The sequence below is a fragment of the Struthio camelus genome, chromosome 17 (assembly GCF_040807025.1).
Source record: "Struthio camelus isolate bStrCam1 chromosome 17, bStrCam1.hap1, whole genome shotgun sequence".
Classification (NCBI taxonomy): Eukaryota; Metazoa; Chordata; class Aves; order Struthioniformes; family Struthionidae; genus Struthio; species Struthio camelus.
In genome coordinates this window covers 11562101-11577159 of record NC_090958.1, presented here as the reverse complement: position 1 = coordinate 11577159, position 15059 = coordinate 11562101, and the positions used below count along the sequence as shown (strand labels likewise).

The 15059-nt window shown below is 44.8% G+C and overlaps 1 protein-coding gene across 2 annotated transcripts in view; it reads right to left on the bottom strand.

Moving 5' to 3' along the window:
- The window catches only part of ZDHHC8 (zinc finger DHHC-type palmitoyltransferase 8), a 109881-nt gene extending 97859 nt beyond the window's left edge, over positions 1–12022 (bottom strand). The window contains exon 1 of one of the 2 annotated variants that reach the window (XM_068911564.1): positions 11764–12022. In XM_068911564.1, the coding sequence (XP_068767665.1) occupies positions 11764–11867 (104 nt within the window). In that variant the 5' untranslated portion in view covers positions 11868–12022. The remainder of the gene's footprint in view (positions 1–11763) is intronic. The other variant, XM_068911566.1, reaches the window with a different exon arrangement.
- Positions 12023–15059: the final 3037 nt, after the last annotated feature.

Sequence of the window (15059 nt, the reverse complement as noted above, 5' to 3'; positions counted from 1 at the left end):
AAGGAACCATTAATTTTCCAGCTCTTGAACCACAGACACCATGTTTAGCTCTAACCCACTCGCCTTTGTAACACAACGCGAGAAACACTATTTGGGAAAAGTAATCAGCCATTGTGAAACGATACACAAATGAAAGTTTAAAGACTACAGCGCTACCATTAAGCTTTTAAAGAGAGCCAATGAGGCTTTGGTAAACGTGTCTCCAGGTTCACGCAGATTCAAGCGTTAAAGCAACAGAACAGTCCTGCAGCATCATGACATTCCCTCGCGTAGGAGGGTGCCTCAAACTGGCACTAGACCGAGAAGAAACGCTAGAATAAACCTTCTCCCCCGAACCACACACCAAAAGAAAGATCTCTGCCGAGCCCTGGCCTCCCAGGGCACTAGCACGCGTGCACAACACTTCCTAAGCTGCGATAACACAAGTTGCGCAGCGCCTCCGAGCCTCAGTTTCCCTCCGCGAGGAGCAGGGACGACGATACCGCCTCCCTCCGTCACCGGCTAACGTGCTGCAGACCAGAAGCGACACAGCCAGACGTCAGCCTGGGCAGCGGCGCGCAGGGTCGCCCCAGCCAACTACCAACTTTAGAAAGTCCCAGAGCATAGGAAATCCTGCGCTTAATACAGAAGAAGGATTAAGTGATTTGCCAGAGAGACGACAGAAAGCTTTTTGCAGAATTAAGACCGGGACGCAGATGCTAGGCAGCCCTATTAATGGTCCTAACCACAACAACGCCTTTATTTAAACGCATGCCCATATATATGCCTGAGCGTTTTTCTGGCTCTAGGTCTTTCATGGCTTTGTGCTCTGACTGAGCAACAGCATCTCTTTTTTACCAGCGTATACACATTAAACACAGGAGCTCTACATTATCAAAAATAAAGAAGCATCAGGAACGATGCTGTTTTAGACCCCTGTCTGCTGGAAACGGCACGGACTCACCAGCTGCTGACTCGGCTGACATCTACATGCATCCAGCACATTCAGAGGATTTTGTTGTTGTTCGGCTGTTGTTTGGCCAGGACGCTGCTGCGGGATCCCCTCTCCCAGGTCCGCGCGCCGAGACCCACCACCCCTCAGCCCCGCACCGACGGCTCCCAGCTGGCCAACTCACTTATAGCCCTGGGTAAATCAAAAAGGACCCGTGAAGGCTTATGAACACATTCAAAGTCCATGACCAGAAAGGGCCTAAACGTGAAATAAAAGGCAAAGATCCCACGTTCTGTCTAGTCATCTCCAGCTCAAGCGTTAGGGAAGCAAAGCAGATGTTTCCCAACCTGCTGAAAACAGTTTATTGCCCTCAGCAGGGACAAATTCACTGCCACGTATAAGACCTTGTAGCTCCTTGCCATTGCAATCCATCTATCAAATTGCCATTTTCAGAACATACAGAGAAGATAACAGGACCAGGAACAGCCCGTTTCAAGGAAGCAGCCCTTTCCCTGTCATACACCGAGCTGTGTCCTTCCATCCTCCTCCTCTCCCCCCAGCCTCCGGAGAGCATTTTGCACACAGACAGGCTTTTATTTCAAAACTTAACTTTGACAGTGTGTTCGTCATGTAAAACGAGGCAATATGCTCAGCAGAGCTCTGCTGAGAGTAGCGAGGTGGTCCTTACAGTATAATTTCTGGTACAGTTTTGTATCTGGACGAGGACCAGAAGTTTTTGTTCTGCAGTCACAAAAGCTCCCGTTTACCTTCCCGGCTTTAACGGCCACACCCAGCAAATCCTTCAATCTGGCATTGTTTTGGCAGCTGGAAATTTCAGTGGCAAATATTAACCCCCTTTGCTGGGAGAGAAACACGCCTGCAGACGCTGGAACAACTTCAGTGCACGAAACGGAGCATTCCTCATCCGACTCAACCCTTCGCTATCTCCTTCCGCTCGGCTCACGCTAGGTATCCCGGAGCAGCCATTTTACATACCGCTCGCTACAGAATCAAGATAATAACCTGACAATGTTTCCGTCCCAAATACTTGTTAGCCACTTACAGAAAACGTAAGACGTGCCAAGCTAGCCTAGCGGCGCACGGATCGTATGAAGAGCCGTAGATAGAGGCTGACACTTTGTACAAAGTTATTTTAAAATGCATTTAGTGTGAAAACTCGCTCTAGAGCTGCATTGCTACGCAAGTTTTCACTTGGTCCTTTGCAGTATAATTAGCATTCAGTGTCAAAACAGAGTTAAAGAACATGATGAGCAGTAATGACCCTGTGAATTAGGATGCTAAATTATAACTGGCACATAACTCTATTACATTGTAACAGGGGTTAGCACGCACAGCCTGTTCACTGTTATGCCTCGGCATATAGCGGTTTTGGCTAACTTGTGCCCATTTCTCAAACAGTTTTTAGCGTTTCAGCTGGGTACCAGACCAGCTGCAGAAGGCTGAACTGAAGACGGGTAATAAACACGACTGATTTGGAGGTAAGGACTAGGATAAAGTTTCTCATCAATAAATTTGAGAAAACAGGGAATTTCCATGGCGACGCAGACAGCAGTTAAGAGAGAGGCAAGAGCGTTTAGCCAAAAACTCACATATAGAGTAAAGAGTTCATGCTCTTGAGGTCTTGCTCATAATTTTTAATCAAGGCAACATCAGGACTAAATGTTGTGTCATATCCAAAGACGAATCTGTCCTGCCAGGCCAAATCCAGTCTCATCCCGGAGACCTTTGTGAGCCACAGACGTAAAGCACAAGGACGGAGCTAACGCCTGTATCACCCCTAAGCACAAACCTAACCTGCCAGTTTGGCTGCTGCACGCTCGAACCACCAACCTTAACGCCCATCAAGAGAGCCAGCCCTTAGAAAAGGCGTTTGCTTCCACACTGTCAAGTCAAGGGTCACAACAAACTCTTCAGAGAGGAAAAGATATCTTCAGGCCTGGAGACAAATGCTCAAAAAAAGAGTTTCTTGTACAAGGATTTCTTCACCGTCACAGTAGGAAAACGCGAGACAGGTGGATTTTACAAGGGAGAAACGCGAAGATACATTTTTAAAAAAGACCCTCGCAAAGACTGATTTCACAAACAGAACCTGGCGTCAAAGCGAGTTTCGCCCACGCGACGCTGCCAACGCCGATGTCACCGAGTCCCCTTTCCGCCGCCGTGGTGCCCGCGACACCAGGAGAGCGGCCGAGGCGGCAGAGCAGCTCCGGAGGGGAGTCCGGCCGAGACGCGGCGGCACCAGACCCCGCGACGCTCTACTTTGGCAAGAGGCCGGGGGGCTCAGCGCCCTGAGGCTCGCGGCTGTGGCCAACAGTCTTCAGAGAAAGCTAAAGACGCAAAACGAGACCTCGCTCAGGAGAAAGGAATTGAAAGAGAGGTTATACACAAGGGAAATAAGCCCCAGTAATGGCTGAAACTGGGCTGGCTGGCACGGGGGAGAGGAAGTGTCTTTCCAGAAGAAAATACCTGCTTCTCACAGCTGATTGTTTTGATATAGATTTTACATTGGATTGTTTCCCTGAAGACTTGAAAGAGAGCTAATGTAAACGTCAAGTTAGTTTTAAGAATCCTGGGAGAGTAAGACTTTGTCCGGCTTTATTTATGGAAGCTCTTCTTTATTTAAGCAGTTTCAAGTTTGCTTTGTTAGGATCCAACTTAAAAAAACAGTTTGTTCATATAAGAATATTAGTTTAGTCTGAGTGGGTACAGGGGCCTTCTGGAGAGCAGTCATCCCCGAGCGGCACGTGCAAACCTTATTCCAAGGCACCTACTGAGCAGTCAGCCTCTAAGAGCTCCTGCTCTTGTCAAAAAAAAAAAAAAAAAAGACATATTCCTATATATAGTTGACAAAAATCTGTATTTCTAATATTCCTGTTCTTATGCTGCCTGCCTTGCTCCACAGAACCCGTTATCGCCTTGCACAAAGGGCAGCATTTCCTAATTACATGATTTTATACAATATTAAAGCCTACAACAAAATGGTGCACGTATACTCTGCAAGCAGCTGCTTTGGGGTTTAGCTCTGGATCTGAAACCCAAGAGATTTTCTTTCTCTGCTCCTGGCTCCGCTGTCCCATGTTACTGGTTGATCTCCGAACACAGCAGTAAAGCACAGATATTTCACAATGATTTTGCAGTTGAAGTCTACAAACTCGGCATTTACACTTGCACAAATAGAACACCATGGTAACCACCGCAATATCAACGTGCAGGTTACCGTAAGGCTTACTCCATAATATCCATCCCTAGAAAAACAAAGAGTCAAGTACCTAATAAGGTCTGCATAATAGGCTCAGAGCTCAGATTTCTCAAACACAGAAACAACCAGCGACCTTAAGTTTTAGGCACTTCAGATAGCCTGGAAGCAAATCGAGCGATACTGCATTAGCAGTTGCAGAGCAGTCAGAGACTAATTAATCCTCTTTCTGGATACAGATCACTGGCTGAAGATTTATGTACACTTTGCTGTGCACATAATTTGAATGAATCACTGCACGCTCCAAGCCAGGATCCCCAAAACCGCCTCTCCTACGGCAAAATAGGAGGCTGACTACAGTTTTCCAACCTATGGTATTCCGTGCAGATAGAAAATTTAGAATTTCCATTTTAAAAAATGCATCATTACTATTTCAGCCCCATAAGTCCCAATGACATATGATCAACTAATAGTTCCATAACAGTGCAGCCAAACTGAACATTACCCTTAGGTTAGGGAGGAAGAAGACTTGTATGTACTGGCTCAAATCAAAGGCCAGGAAATCAATTTTCCACTTTTGCACTGATTACACAAGTGCAACACTGATTCAGCTTTCAAGATGCTTTCCCTCGCTCCAATATGCATCTACTTCATGCTCTGAATTAGCTTATAGCCCCTTATTACTGTATTCCAGACATCATCTGGTGCAAGCTAAACAAGACTCCTGTTTTCCCTTTGTAGGCACTGAAAACGTTCCCAGTAGCTGTACACCAAGGAAACTAAGAAGAGAAGGCCTGTTGCTTTCCCAGGTCCCTAAAGAGCAAGTACGCAGGTCCGCTGCGATCCTCCCACCACCAGGGCCTGTGGCTGATGTCAGCTAAGAAGCACCTAGTAACAGAACGAGTTATCTACATGGAAACGAAGCGTATAATCAGCAACTGTCCCAGGTAGATGAACCTCAAAATCAAAACTGCACCAAGTCTGTCTGTCTCTCAATTTAAGCTGCGTTTTATGTTGTGAACAGTAGCATCCCTCCGTTTACATTACTCAGAAAACAAACGAGCTTTCTCCCATGCTGTTCAAACAATTTCGTAGAGACTGTTTCTATTTATAAGAGCATACATGTGCCGCATGCTTGGACAAACACGGATAGTATTTAAACCAGCATCTCGAAAAAGACCTTAAACAAAAAATAGAAAAATCGGTTATATAGTCACATACAAAGACTGGGAGGCTCACCCTGACCTCATTGAGATAGTCTTTCATTCCCATTTCCATACACCCGCACCCTTAAACTCCGCTCATTAGGAAAAGTAGAAAGGAGGGCGCTACTGGCATAAATCACACACTGACTGCAGCGGCAGATGGCCAACGTACAGGAATAACTTCCAATGTATTACCTATTCTAGTGTTAAAACTAGATCTACAATTAGCATTCAAATGCCACTGTGGTGGCTGTGCTCAGATAGCTGCGCATCCTACAGCTGAAGAACTTTAGCTATTTATTACCATCGATGAAGGAAAGATCCTTAAAACCACTCCTAACTCCCTCTCCCAAGCTACAGGAGGGAAGAATATTCCTGCTGATCATAAACACTGGCCTTTTCCAAAGGAATTAATTTTAAGAGCTTTCAGAAATGTCCTATATTGCCAACTTTGCTGGTCCCCATGGCAGTGAGGATAACAGAATCTACCAGTTGACAGCTGTAAAACTAGCTGTATTCCACCATAAAAAAAGGACTTTTCATGTTTCAGTTAAATAGCCTTTCCTGTTGAGACTGCCTGTCTTTTCATCTTGCATGACAAGTTTATCTAGATTATCTTTACAAAAATTATACACATAGATGAAACTGCCACAGCTTAAGAGAAGGACATGTCTTTGTCACAACAAGAATAAACATTTTTCAAAGCCTGACAGGCATGACAACTGATAGCTCTTAGGTCAATCTGGAAAGCCTTACCTCTTCCAGATTCATTCTCTTTCTCTTTGCAAGCAGAGCGGATAAGAAAAACCTGCCATTAAAGAAACATTTTCCCTCTTAAATGAATAACTATCTCAGTAGTCTAACTCTCTTCTGCGTTTTGCTCTTTTTAAATATTTGGCTTTTCTTCACACAAAATTGCACTCCTTGAATTCACTGTGAAGATAGTTTTGAAGTTCATTTAAATAAACTGATGGACTCTATTTTTGTACACCCTCTTCCCCCCCCCCCCCCACAGCGTCACACGCACAGCTACTGCTGTATGAATGTTTTGTGAAGCTGCTTCCTACTAGTTGTAACAATATCTTATTTTCACTCATACAAAGAAACAGAAAAAAAGAAAATCAGAGACAGGTGAACACTATTAAGTGAAGTGTATTTAAAGTTCAAGAAAGGGGGCGGGAATTTGTTCTTTTTCACAATTAGCATCCCCAATGCCAAATGCATCCTTCGAAGGGCTGGGAGCAGACAGGGAAGATGCGCTTTTTGTTGTTATGGCTTCAAAATCACACAGATGCATTTGAAAAAGTAACTGACAGGACGCTCAGGTAGCAGGAGGGGGACGTGGATGAGCAGAACGGCAGCGTTCCCACCTGCTTTCACACATACCACGCGCTAAGCCTTTTTGAACTTTTTGCCAAAAGCTGAACTTTTGGCATCAGAAGTCACAAGCAGACTTGTGTACCAGAGTTACACTCAACTGCCTGAGCTGCCTTTAGCAAGTTACAAGGCAGAGGCCAAGCCGTAAGAGGGATGTACAATCACACTCCAAGGCAGAATTTATGCTGTCCAGCAGCTTCTCAAAATTAAACAGTCTGAATTGCAATTTTATCTTCAGTTCCTCTTTTGTGCACTTATCTCCAAGTCTATTTCCTCCAGTCCGGTATCAAATCCACCTGCATTACAGATGAAGCTCTAACATCTGTAATATACACTTAAAATCACATTTTAGTATTTGTTCTAACTGAAATCACAACACTGAACTGGCAGAGGTGAGCCTCTGAACATCTGGAACCCGAGTTTGCTGAAGTTCTTAAACTGCTTTCAGTAAGAAAAGCTTCTTTGAACACTTAAATCGAATTCACTAAAGCACAGATGATCTTCTATTAGGTTGGTTCAGTCATTGGAAAAATTCAAGCTAAGTCAAAAAATGCAGAAGACATTTTCCCCCCTTCTGATCTAGGAACACATAGAAGGCATTGGAGGATGAGATCTGAAAATTCCCGAGTTCAGGAATTTTAGGGACACACACAATTATACTTCCATTAGCTACCAGCCAGAATATTTACTATAACTTCAAACTCTAAAATTCTATTCTGTTTTTATTTTAATGCTATTTAAATCAGCATCATATAATTCTGGGGAGGTGGGGTTAACTTACAATTTAAGAAGTGCATTTATCATAATAGAAACGTATCCAAATGAACATACAGCTACGCTATATGTTTAAGCCATTGCAAAAATAGCGGCTCTTTCCAGTTGATGAAATACAGTAACAGGATATACCAGTGTGGCGGGAGTACAAAACAAAACTGAAAATCTTCATGAAGGAAGCCAAGCTTTCCTTCTCGGCCAGGCAAATCTGCCAGCGCTGCTTCTTGAGCACGGTCTAGCAGTTGTTCTGCCCCGATCCTCCCTCCACCAACTGAATAGCCAGGATCTCGGCTGGGGGAAGCCTTCCCTATTTTCTTGCCATCCCTACTGCGAGTTCAGCTTCAGTTTCTCTTTTGCACCTATCCATCACTCCTCTGCAGCTACTGATATTAAATTCCCCTGTGTCGCAGACTGCATTCGAACGTCAGCTGCGTACGTCTGAGGTATATACCCGTGATTACATCCCATTACGACTTCTCAGAACAAACTTGAAGCCTTATTCTCAGTATTCGCGGAATGAGTTTTCATTTTCCTTGCGCTTTTGCTTCACCCAGAAAATTACCCATTTGATTATCCCAGTTAAGGGAACAATGTACAGCAGCGTTGCTACATAACAGATTTTTGCTGCTTCCCATTATATCAAAAAACTAGTGGCACCTGTATCTTTGTTATTAATTCCATGTTTCTACCATATCTTACAGATGCTCAGGTGACACATGCTACAGAAAATACAGTCTTAAAATGGGTATTAGCAGAAATTTCTAGTCCGCAGTATTCAGTGGAGGAATGAAGAGATTTATTTTCCCATTACTAAAATGTGCCGCAGTTTTTCCTTAAAGCCTTACACTTTTGGCCAGCTATATAATTTGTAGATGCAGGTATTGTAGCCGCTAAACCAAAATTCACAGGTTCAAGTTATTCAACACTAAGTAAATAGTATACTTTTAAAAGGTGAAGAGAACGATTAGCTCCAGCATCATAGTTCATTACGTGAAGTTACACTTTACAGCATTATACTTACAGACAGTTAAGCTGCCCTCTGTACTAATACTGCAGTTATGCAGCCTAAAATAAAGTGGGAAGTTCGCAAGAGCCTGGTTCTTCGGATGAACACACTAAAATTTAAATCATGGCAGTCTGTGGTCCAAGCCATAAAACCCCAGACTTCACTGAAATGGCCTAACTTGTTATCACTAACAAAAAGCCTTATAAGAAACGTGAAGAAAAAAGATTTGGAAGAAATAAGTTCCAGTCTGCTACAACTGAATCAGTCTGAACGCTAAACAGGTCTTATGTTCTTCCTTCATTATGCCTCCATTTGATTTGTTCGCATAAGTAAATTAAGCTAATCATTATATATAACATTATTTACACATTCTTCTGCAAGGCTTACAGTTAATGCTTGTTTACTCTCCTACTGTGACAAATTAGACCACCTACTCACATGCTTGCGTTTATTATGAAGGGAACACACATGGAGACCTAAGAGTCTGCAATACAACTCCAACGTTTAGTTGCCTTTCCAGGCAACGCTCCTGATTGCCAAATAGTTTAGTTCCCCCTCATAAAACCAGAAGGAATACACCAGAGATCCAGTGAATCCTGAATAGTTTGCTGAGCCAAAGGAATAAAGCAGAATTGGTAGTGGAATTTTCCCAGATTAAAGTATACGAGTACCGCTGATCACCGCCACCATGAAATAATAGTGCATACTGTGTATTTCCAACAGACTTTGTGTGCTGCTATTTAGCAAAGTGTTTGCAAAAGCTAAAAATAAAGACTACATTGCTAAAAAGCTAACCCCGGCCTTCAAGTTCAAAGAGCTTTTCATCAGGCTGGTGACACTCGCAACATGTGGCTTGAGCCCACAAACACCTCTAGGGAAAAAGCCTGACCACAGCCTACATTTTTCTTAGAAGTTACTCAGAAATGCTCGCAGTACCCAGAGATGATTTTGTTTTCTAGTCAGTAAGTGGTTTAAACAAGTAATTATTCAAATTTTCCGTACATAGTAATCTTCACTATTCAGTTCTACAACACCGAATTTGCTCAAGACCCTGATATCCCACTGAGCTGATCTGCACCCAGAATTTGATATCTGAGCCCCAGCCACTGATTAGCTTCAGGTATTTAGGCACAGGTACGCTCATTAACAAACATAGCAGCCTTGGTGCTTAACATTACATATATGGAATTAATGAAAACACAGCTAGATCTTCATCTGATGAAATGTGTGTGGATTGCATTAATAACATTGCTTAAAACAGCTTTAGGCCAGTGCCTCAACCGCTGCATATCAGAGCCCTACTTAACGTCAAGAGAGTGGTGCAAATCAACACCCTGAAAATATAGGTCTGTATCTCAGCCCTGAAGAGCACATCACCAAAAAAAGATGCTTGAGACACAAAATGCTGCTTGTGTAAAAACAAAAAAAAAAAAACGAGGGGGGGGAATGGAAGTGCTTAGGGAAAAAAAAAAACACCACAAAAAAGATGCATTAATCTAACGCGTACTACTCCCTTCAATTCCAAGACAAAGATAGATTTTCAGAATGAAAACCAACAGCAATTTCATACAAATTTATCTGAGTAGTTCTGAAGGGACAGGACTGCAGATGCAGCTTGACAACAGTTGCTCAATTATGTGCTACTTTTATTACACACAAGACTTGGCAACGGCAGACAACGTATGTCTGGGACAATCCTCAAAAGATTTACTAACACGTTAAGAAGCACAGGCCAAGCTACAATATGGAGAGATCCTAAAAATACTTCATTTTGCATGTAATGATTCGCTGATAACAGAGGGAGCAGAATTAAGTTTGAGATTCAGTAATAGATTGAAGCCAATTACTCCTCCCGTACAGTAACACATCCTGTAAGGAACATCTCGGGTGATGTCCTGCTGCCAAAAGGATGTTCCAACAACAACTGTGTTACCAGGAAAGTCTTGTATCACTCAGCAATTTGCAGCTCTACATTCGAAGCATCACATGAAAACAAACACACAGCTTCCAAAACAGCCTTAGCATACATCCATCCCTCAAAACGCAGGAAAAGAAAAATGCCGGCATTAAGAGCCCTTTTTCTTAATTGCGAAAGCATTTTAAAAGACATGCACACCAGTCTGAAGCGGGTTGCTCAAAGAAGTCAACTTCTGCCCCGTGCTCGCCTGGGAGCGCCAGGCTCTCATTAGGCACCGAAATGACGAAGGACAGGTTTAAACGTGGAGCAGGTCTCAGAGCTGGAACAGTCCAATATCCTGAAAGGATCTACCACCAGCTTCGTATCAAACACGTTGAAAACAAGCCACCAGGAACCAAACCACGTTCAGCCCAGAGCGTTATTCGGTGTCAAAAGTTTTTCTGTTTTGAGAAACTGTTAGACAGAACAGCGTTTGCATTTTATTCTGAAACGCTACGTTAAGATTACCGTGCCAGTAACGAGCGTTTTGAAACATCGAGAATCATATTACAGCCAAACCAGGCTGGATAACGGCACGGACACACACTCGCACTGTTAAATAGCCGCCTGCTCCTAGCGGCATCACCACGCTCAGTTAAAAATTCAACCGTGGCAAAACAAGGCAAACAGAGTTTCAAAATAAGCGCAAGAGAAAAACCTTAATATCCAACCAGCAGTCTTTTTACCTCCCCAAAAGACAGCTCAGTCAAAGCCCGCTCCCGAAAAGGGTTTTGCAGCATCTCTTCCTCAAACTCCCACCACCACTTGGGCGAGGAAAACGCTGCCAGCGCAGCAGAGGAAGGGTTAACAACCTACATAACTCAAGTTTATATAAAGGGAGAGGAAGCGGGGAGGCAAGGCGCTGCCCGGCTCGCATATTAATGCGACTCCAGGAGAGCGGCGAGCCGCCGGCGGAGCGCGGCCTCGCGTGGCGGGCAGCTGGGGCCAGGGAAGAGGAAACACGGAGGGAAAAAGAGTTTCCCCCTCCCCTCCCTCAAGCAAATCTCAATTCCTCCGCCGGCGTGGAGGGACGGTTACGTAAAAACCTCACGGAGGGCTCAGGGCAGGATGCGGCCGCAAGCCCCCCGGCAGGCGCCGGGCCGCAGGACCAGGCCGATGCCCGCTGCCCCCCCCCGACGGCGCAGGGGGCCGCGCCGCCCTCCGGCGGGGCTCGCCGGCCGCGAAATGGTGGCTCCGGCTGCCGGCACCACGGCGGCGGTGGCAGCCCGGGGCCTGGCGGGGCCGTCGAGCCCCCCCCCCCCCTTCCCCCGCTCAGAAACCCTCAGCGTTACTTACGTGAAAACAAAAAATAAAGTCGTCGAACCCACTAGTAAGGCAGCCGCCGTGGAGACAGGGATGTATTTAGTCGGTTTAAACCTCTTTCCAGTGCTGCTGGGCATCCTGTGGCTTACACATCACTCTGTAATCCGAGGCGGGCGGGCGGAGCGGCCGCGGGCAGCCTCCCGCGCGGGGGCCCGGCGGGGCGAGGGGACGCGGCGCCGAGCCGGAGAGAAAGGCGGCGAGACGGAGGGACTGCGAACAGCTGACCTCCAGCACAGGAAATCCCTCCCACCCATCCATCCCATCCCTCCCATCCCATCCCATCCCTCCATCCCGGCCCGCCCGCCCGCCTGATGTCAACGCGCCCCTTAAGGTAGACCCGGGGGGAGCCGCGGGCAGCCCCAGCCCCAGCGCCCACGGCCGCCCTCCCTGCGGCAGCGACCCACCTGCTGCAACGGCCTGTGCACGCGGGGGGGGTCTGCCCCCTCCCTCTTATTAAAAAAAAAATATATATACACACACACACACACACATATACACACACCTAAATACACATATATTTTGGTCTTATATACCTATATATATACACACATATATAGGTCGAGTTCTACAAGGCCCTTTACAGGACGCTCGGAAATTAATGCTATTTTAAACAGTTCGTCGTAAAAAAACGGGCTCCAGGCAGCAAAACGCCTGCGCTCCGCAAGGTGCTGCACTGCTGCAGAGCCCCCCTGAACTCAGCAGGGCTCTGCGGGAGCCGGAGGGTGCTCTCCGAAGGAGCACCCGGGGCCCGCCACGGATTCGGGGCTAGTCAGGTGGAAAAGGAATTGTGCGTGGCTAGCTTAGGGGAGACAGACCTATGGGGCTTTCTCAGCTATGCCTGGATCCGTAGTGGTTGCTATTTAGAGAACTGCTGCATTCTGCTAGGTTAAATTAATTTTAAGACAAATTAATTGAGCACAAACATAGCTGAAATTGCATTATACTCTGTTCTCCTATTTAAAAATATTTATCCGTTAGCAGCAGGAGGCAGAAATAACATGTAATTTAAGGTAACAGATCAGAAAGTTCACCAAATCAGCTTTCTAATGAGCACTGTGTGAACAGCTCCCTCTGTTCCCATTAAGGGGGTACCACTCCGACGTTCTCCTTAGTCAGAAGGAAACCAGCACCTCAGAAGGCAGGAAGGTTCAGGGGTTCAACTTCGAATTTTAGAATAAGACCGGGAGGTACAGCTTGTTTCCTGCCTTCTCTCTCTTTTGGGTAATTCCCCAGTTTTCAGCTGCCAAAGCGCAGATAAAGTAACCACAACACAAGACAAAGAAACACATTTGTAGGTCCTGTTGGCTGTTCCTGAAAGAAAACTTACCCTAGAAGGCATACATTCCACTCTGTTCTGAAAAGAAATTAGCATTCTCCGTCTCAAGCGACTAGATGAGCTCTACAAACCTAGAGGTATTAGGCACAGAACAAGTAAAATCCAGCCAAACTGAAAGTGAGGATTCTCAGCTCTGCAAAATTTGCAATAAAATTGCAAGCATCAGCTTTAATATAAGCAAATGCATCAAATTTCCAGCCTGAAGGCATACAGTTAGGTGAAATCTCAGCTTTTGCTAATAACTAACACACACACACACACACACACAAAGTATACTCTAGCCCTCTGAGAACAGGTTTAAAATTTTCAAATTTTTCCTGACGGGACTAAAGCCAGAAGACAACTTAAATGAAGTCCAAACTTAGGTTTTTGAGGAGAGGGAGGGACAACAACTACTTAGATATTTTTGAATGCTTGGGGACGCAACGTTTCCTATGCTTCACTACTCCTTGTCATGCTAGTTTATTGACATAAATGATTCTTAAAATCCTTGTAAATAATGACAAGGTCAGCAACTTTACACAGAATTAGACTCCATATACTAAATCTGAGAACCTTCTGGTGCATCATACTCCAGTATATTAGGTTGGATCAAAAGTGTACTTTTGAAGCAAATCTCCTAATTATCCTCCTGACTTATCATGGTTTCATGCACATTGCGGAGTGGTCTCAAAGTACATAACTGGATTTATTTTCAATAAATCTAAAATGCAAATGATGCATTTTAGGGGCACACCTAATGCCCTCAGGTCATGAGCGAGTTCTAAATAAATTTGCCCCAAACACCCTGCAGTTTAGCTCTGCTCGCACAACACAGGCATAGACTTTATCACCTTCACCAGTTTAAGCCCTTTCCTCCTCCCCATTCAAGCAACATCCTTGATAAAGAATTTCATAGTTGCAAACAGAACATTGACATTTTTGAACTGCAAAATGCTGTCACAGAAAACATTGTAGCCAATTTATGAAGTTTGTTTAGCATCCTCTAATGGACAGTAGGAGTTTTACTCAACTGCATTTCTTATGGCTTAAAAGGTAGTAAAGAATTATCTTCCAGTTCAAGTGGCTGTCAGATCTGCATTTTTGGGGTGGACATGCAAGTTTCCTTTCTAGGTCAACAGCAGAAGTATCCTATCAATTTACTAGCAGGAGTTAGGTAGCAATAAGATCTCCGCAAGTACACTTTAAGGTACGTACTTGGAGGTTGGTGATTTATTTTAGTTTCACTCTTTTTAAGGATAAATCATTTCTGAACAGTAGCAAGCTATCACGAGGCACAGTAGCCATCTGCAAGGTGAGCACAGGAGTCATTCTTAAGAAGGAGAACGTTCCTACTCTGCTCTCTGCAACCTACTACTTTTAGTGCTTTTTTTCCTGTAAGGATTCTTACCTTTCTACCTCTCTAGAGGGTCTACTTCTCAAAGGCAAGCTTGGGAAGTGAGGAGGATTCAGTGCTTCTCTGTCCACCCTCCAGCACAGTTTTCCTTTTATCTCCCTCTTTTCCGTGAAGTCTTATTCTAACAGTCCCATTTAGTGGACCAGCCTCTTAAAGCCACTCCACTTTTGCAGAGAGGAATTCAGCAGCGAGCAACTTGGTCTTTTTTTTTTTTCTCTCCTCCCAGTCATGCAACACTGTTACAGAGAGAGAGCAAGCAAGCAACCAGCAACAGTTAACAGTACCATAAAGAGTTGTAGCTTTCATAGCAACAAAAAAGGAGCATCTCCAAACCAGAAGCTTTCTTGTAGTCCAACAAACATCAAAGATCACTGTGCAATGCTGGTCTGCACTGCACAGCTGCCCTGCGTTCAAGATGCTTTTGCTATGTAACAGTGCAGTCACGCAGACCAGCATTTTCAAAGGAGGGTTGAGATGTTCCCTGTTGCAATGCTGCAATGTTATGCAGAGTTGTTTTGAGGTTTTCTGCTTGTTTGT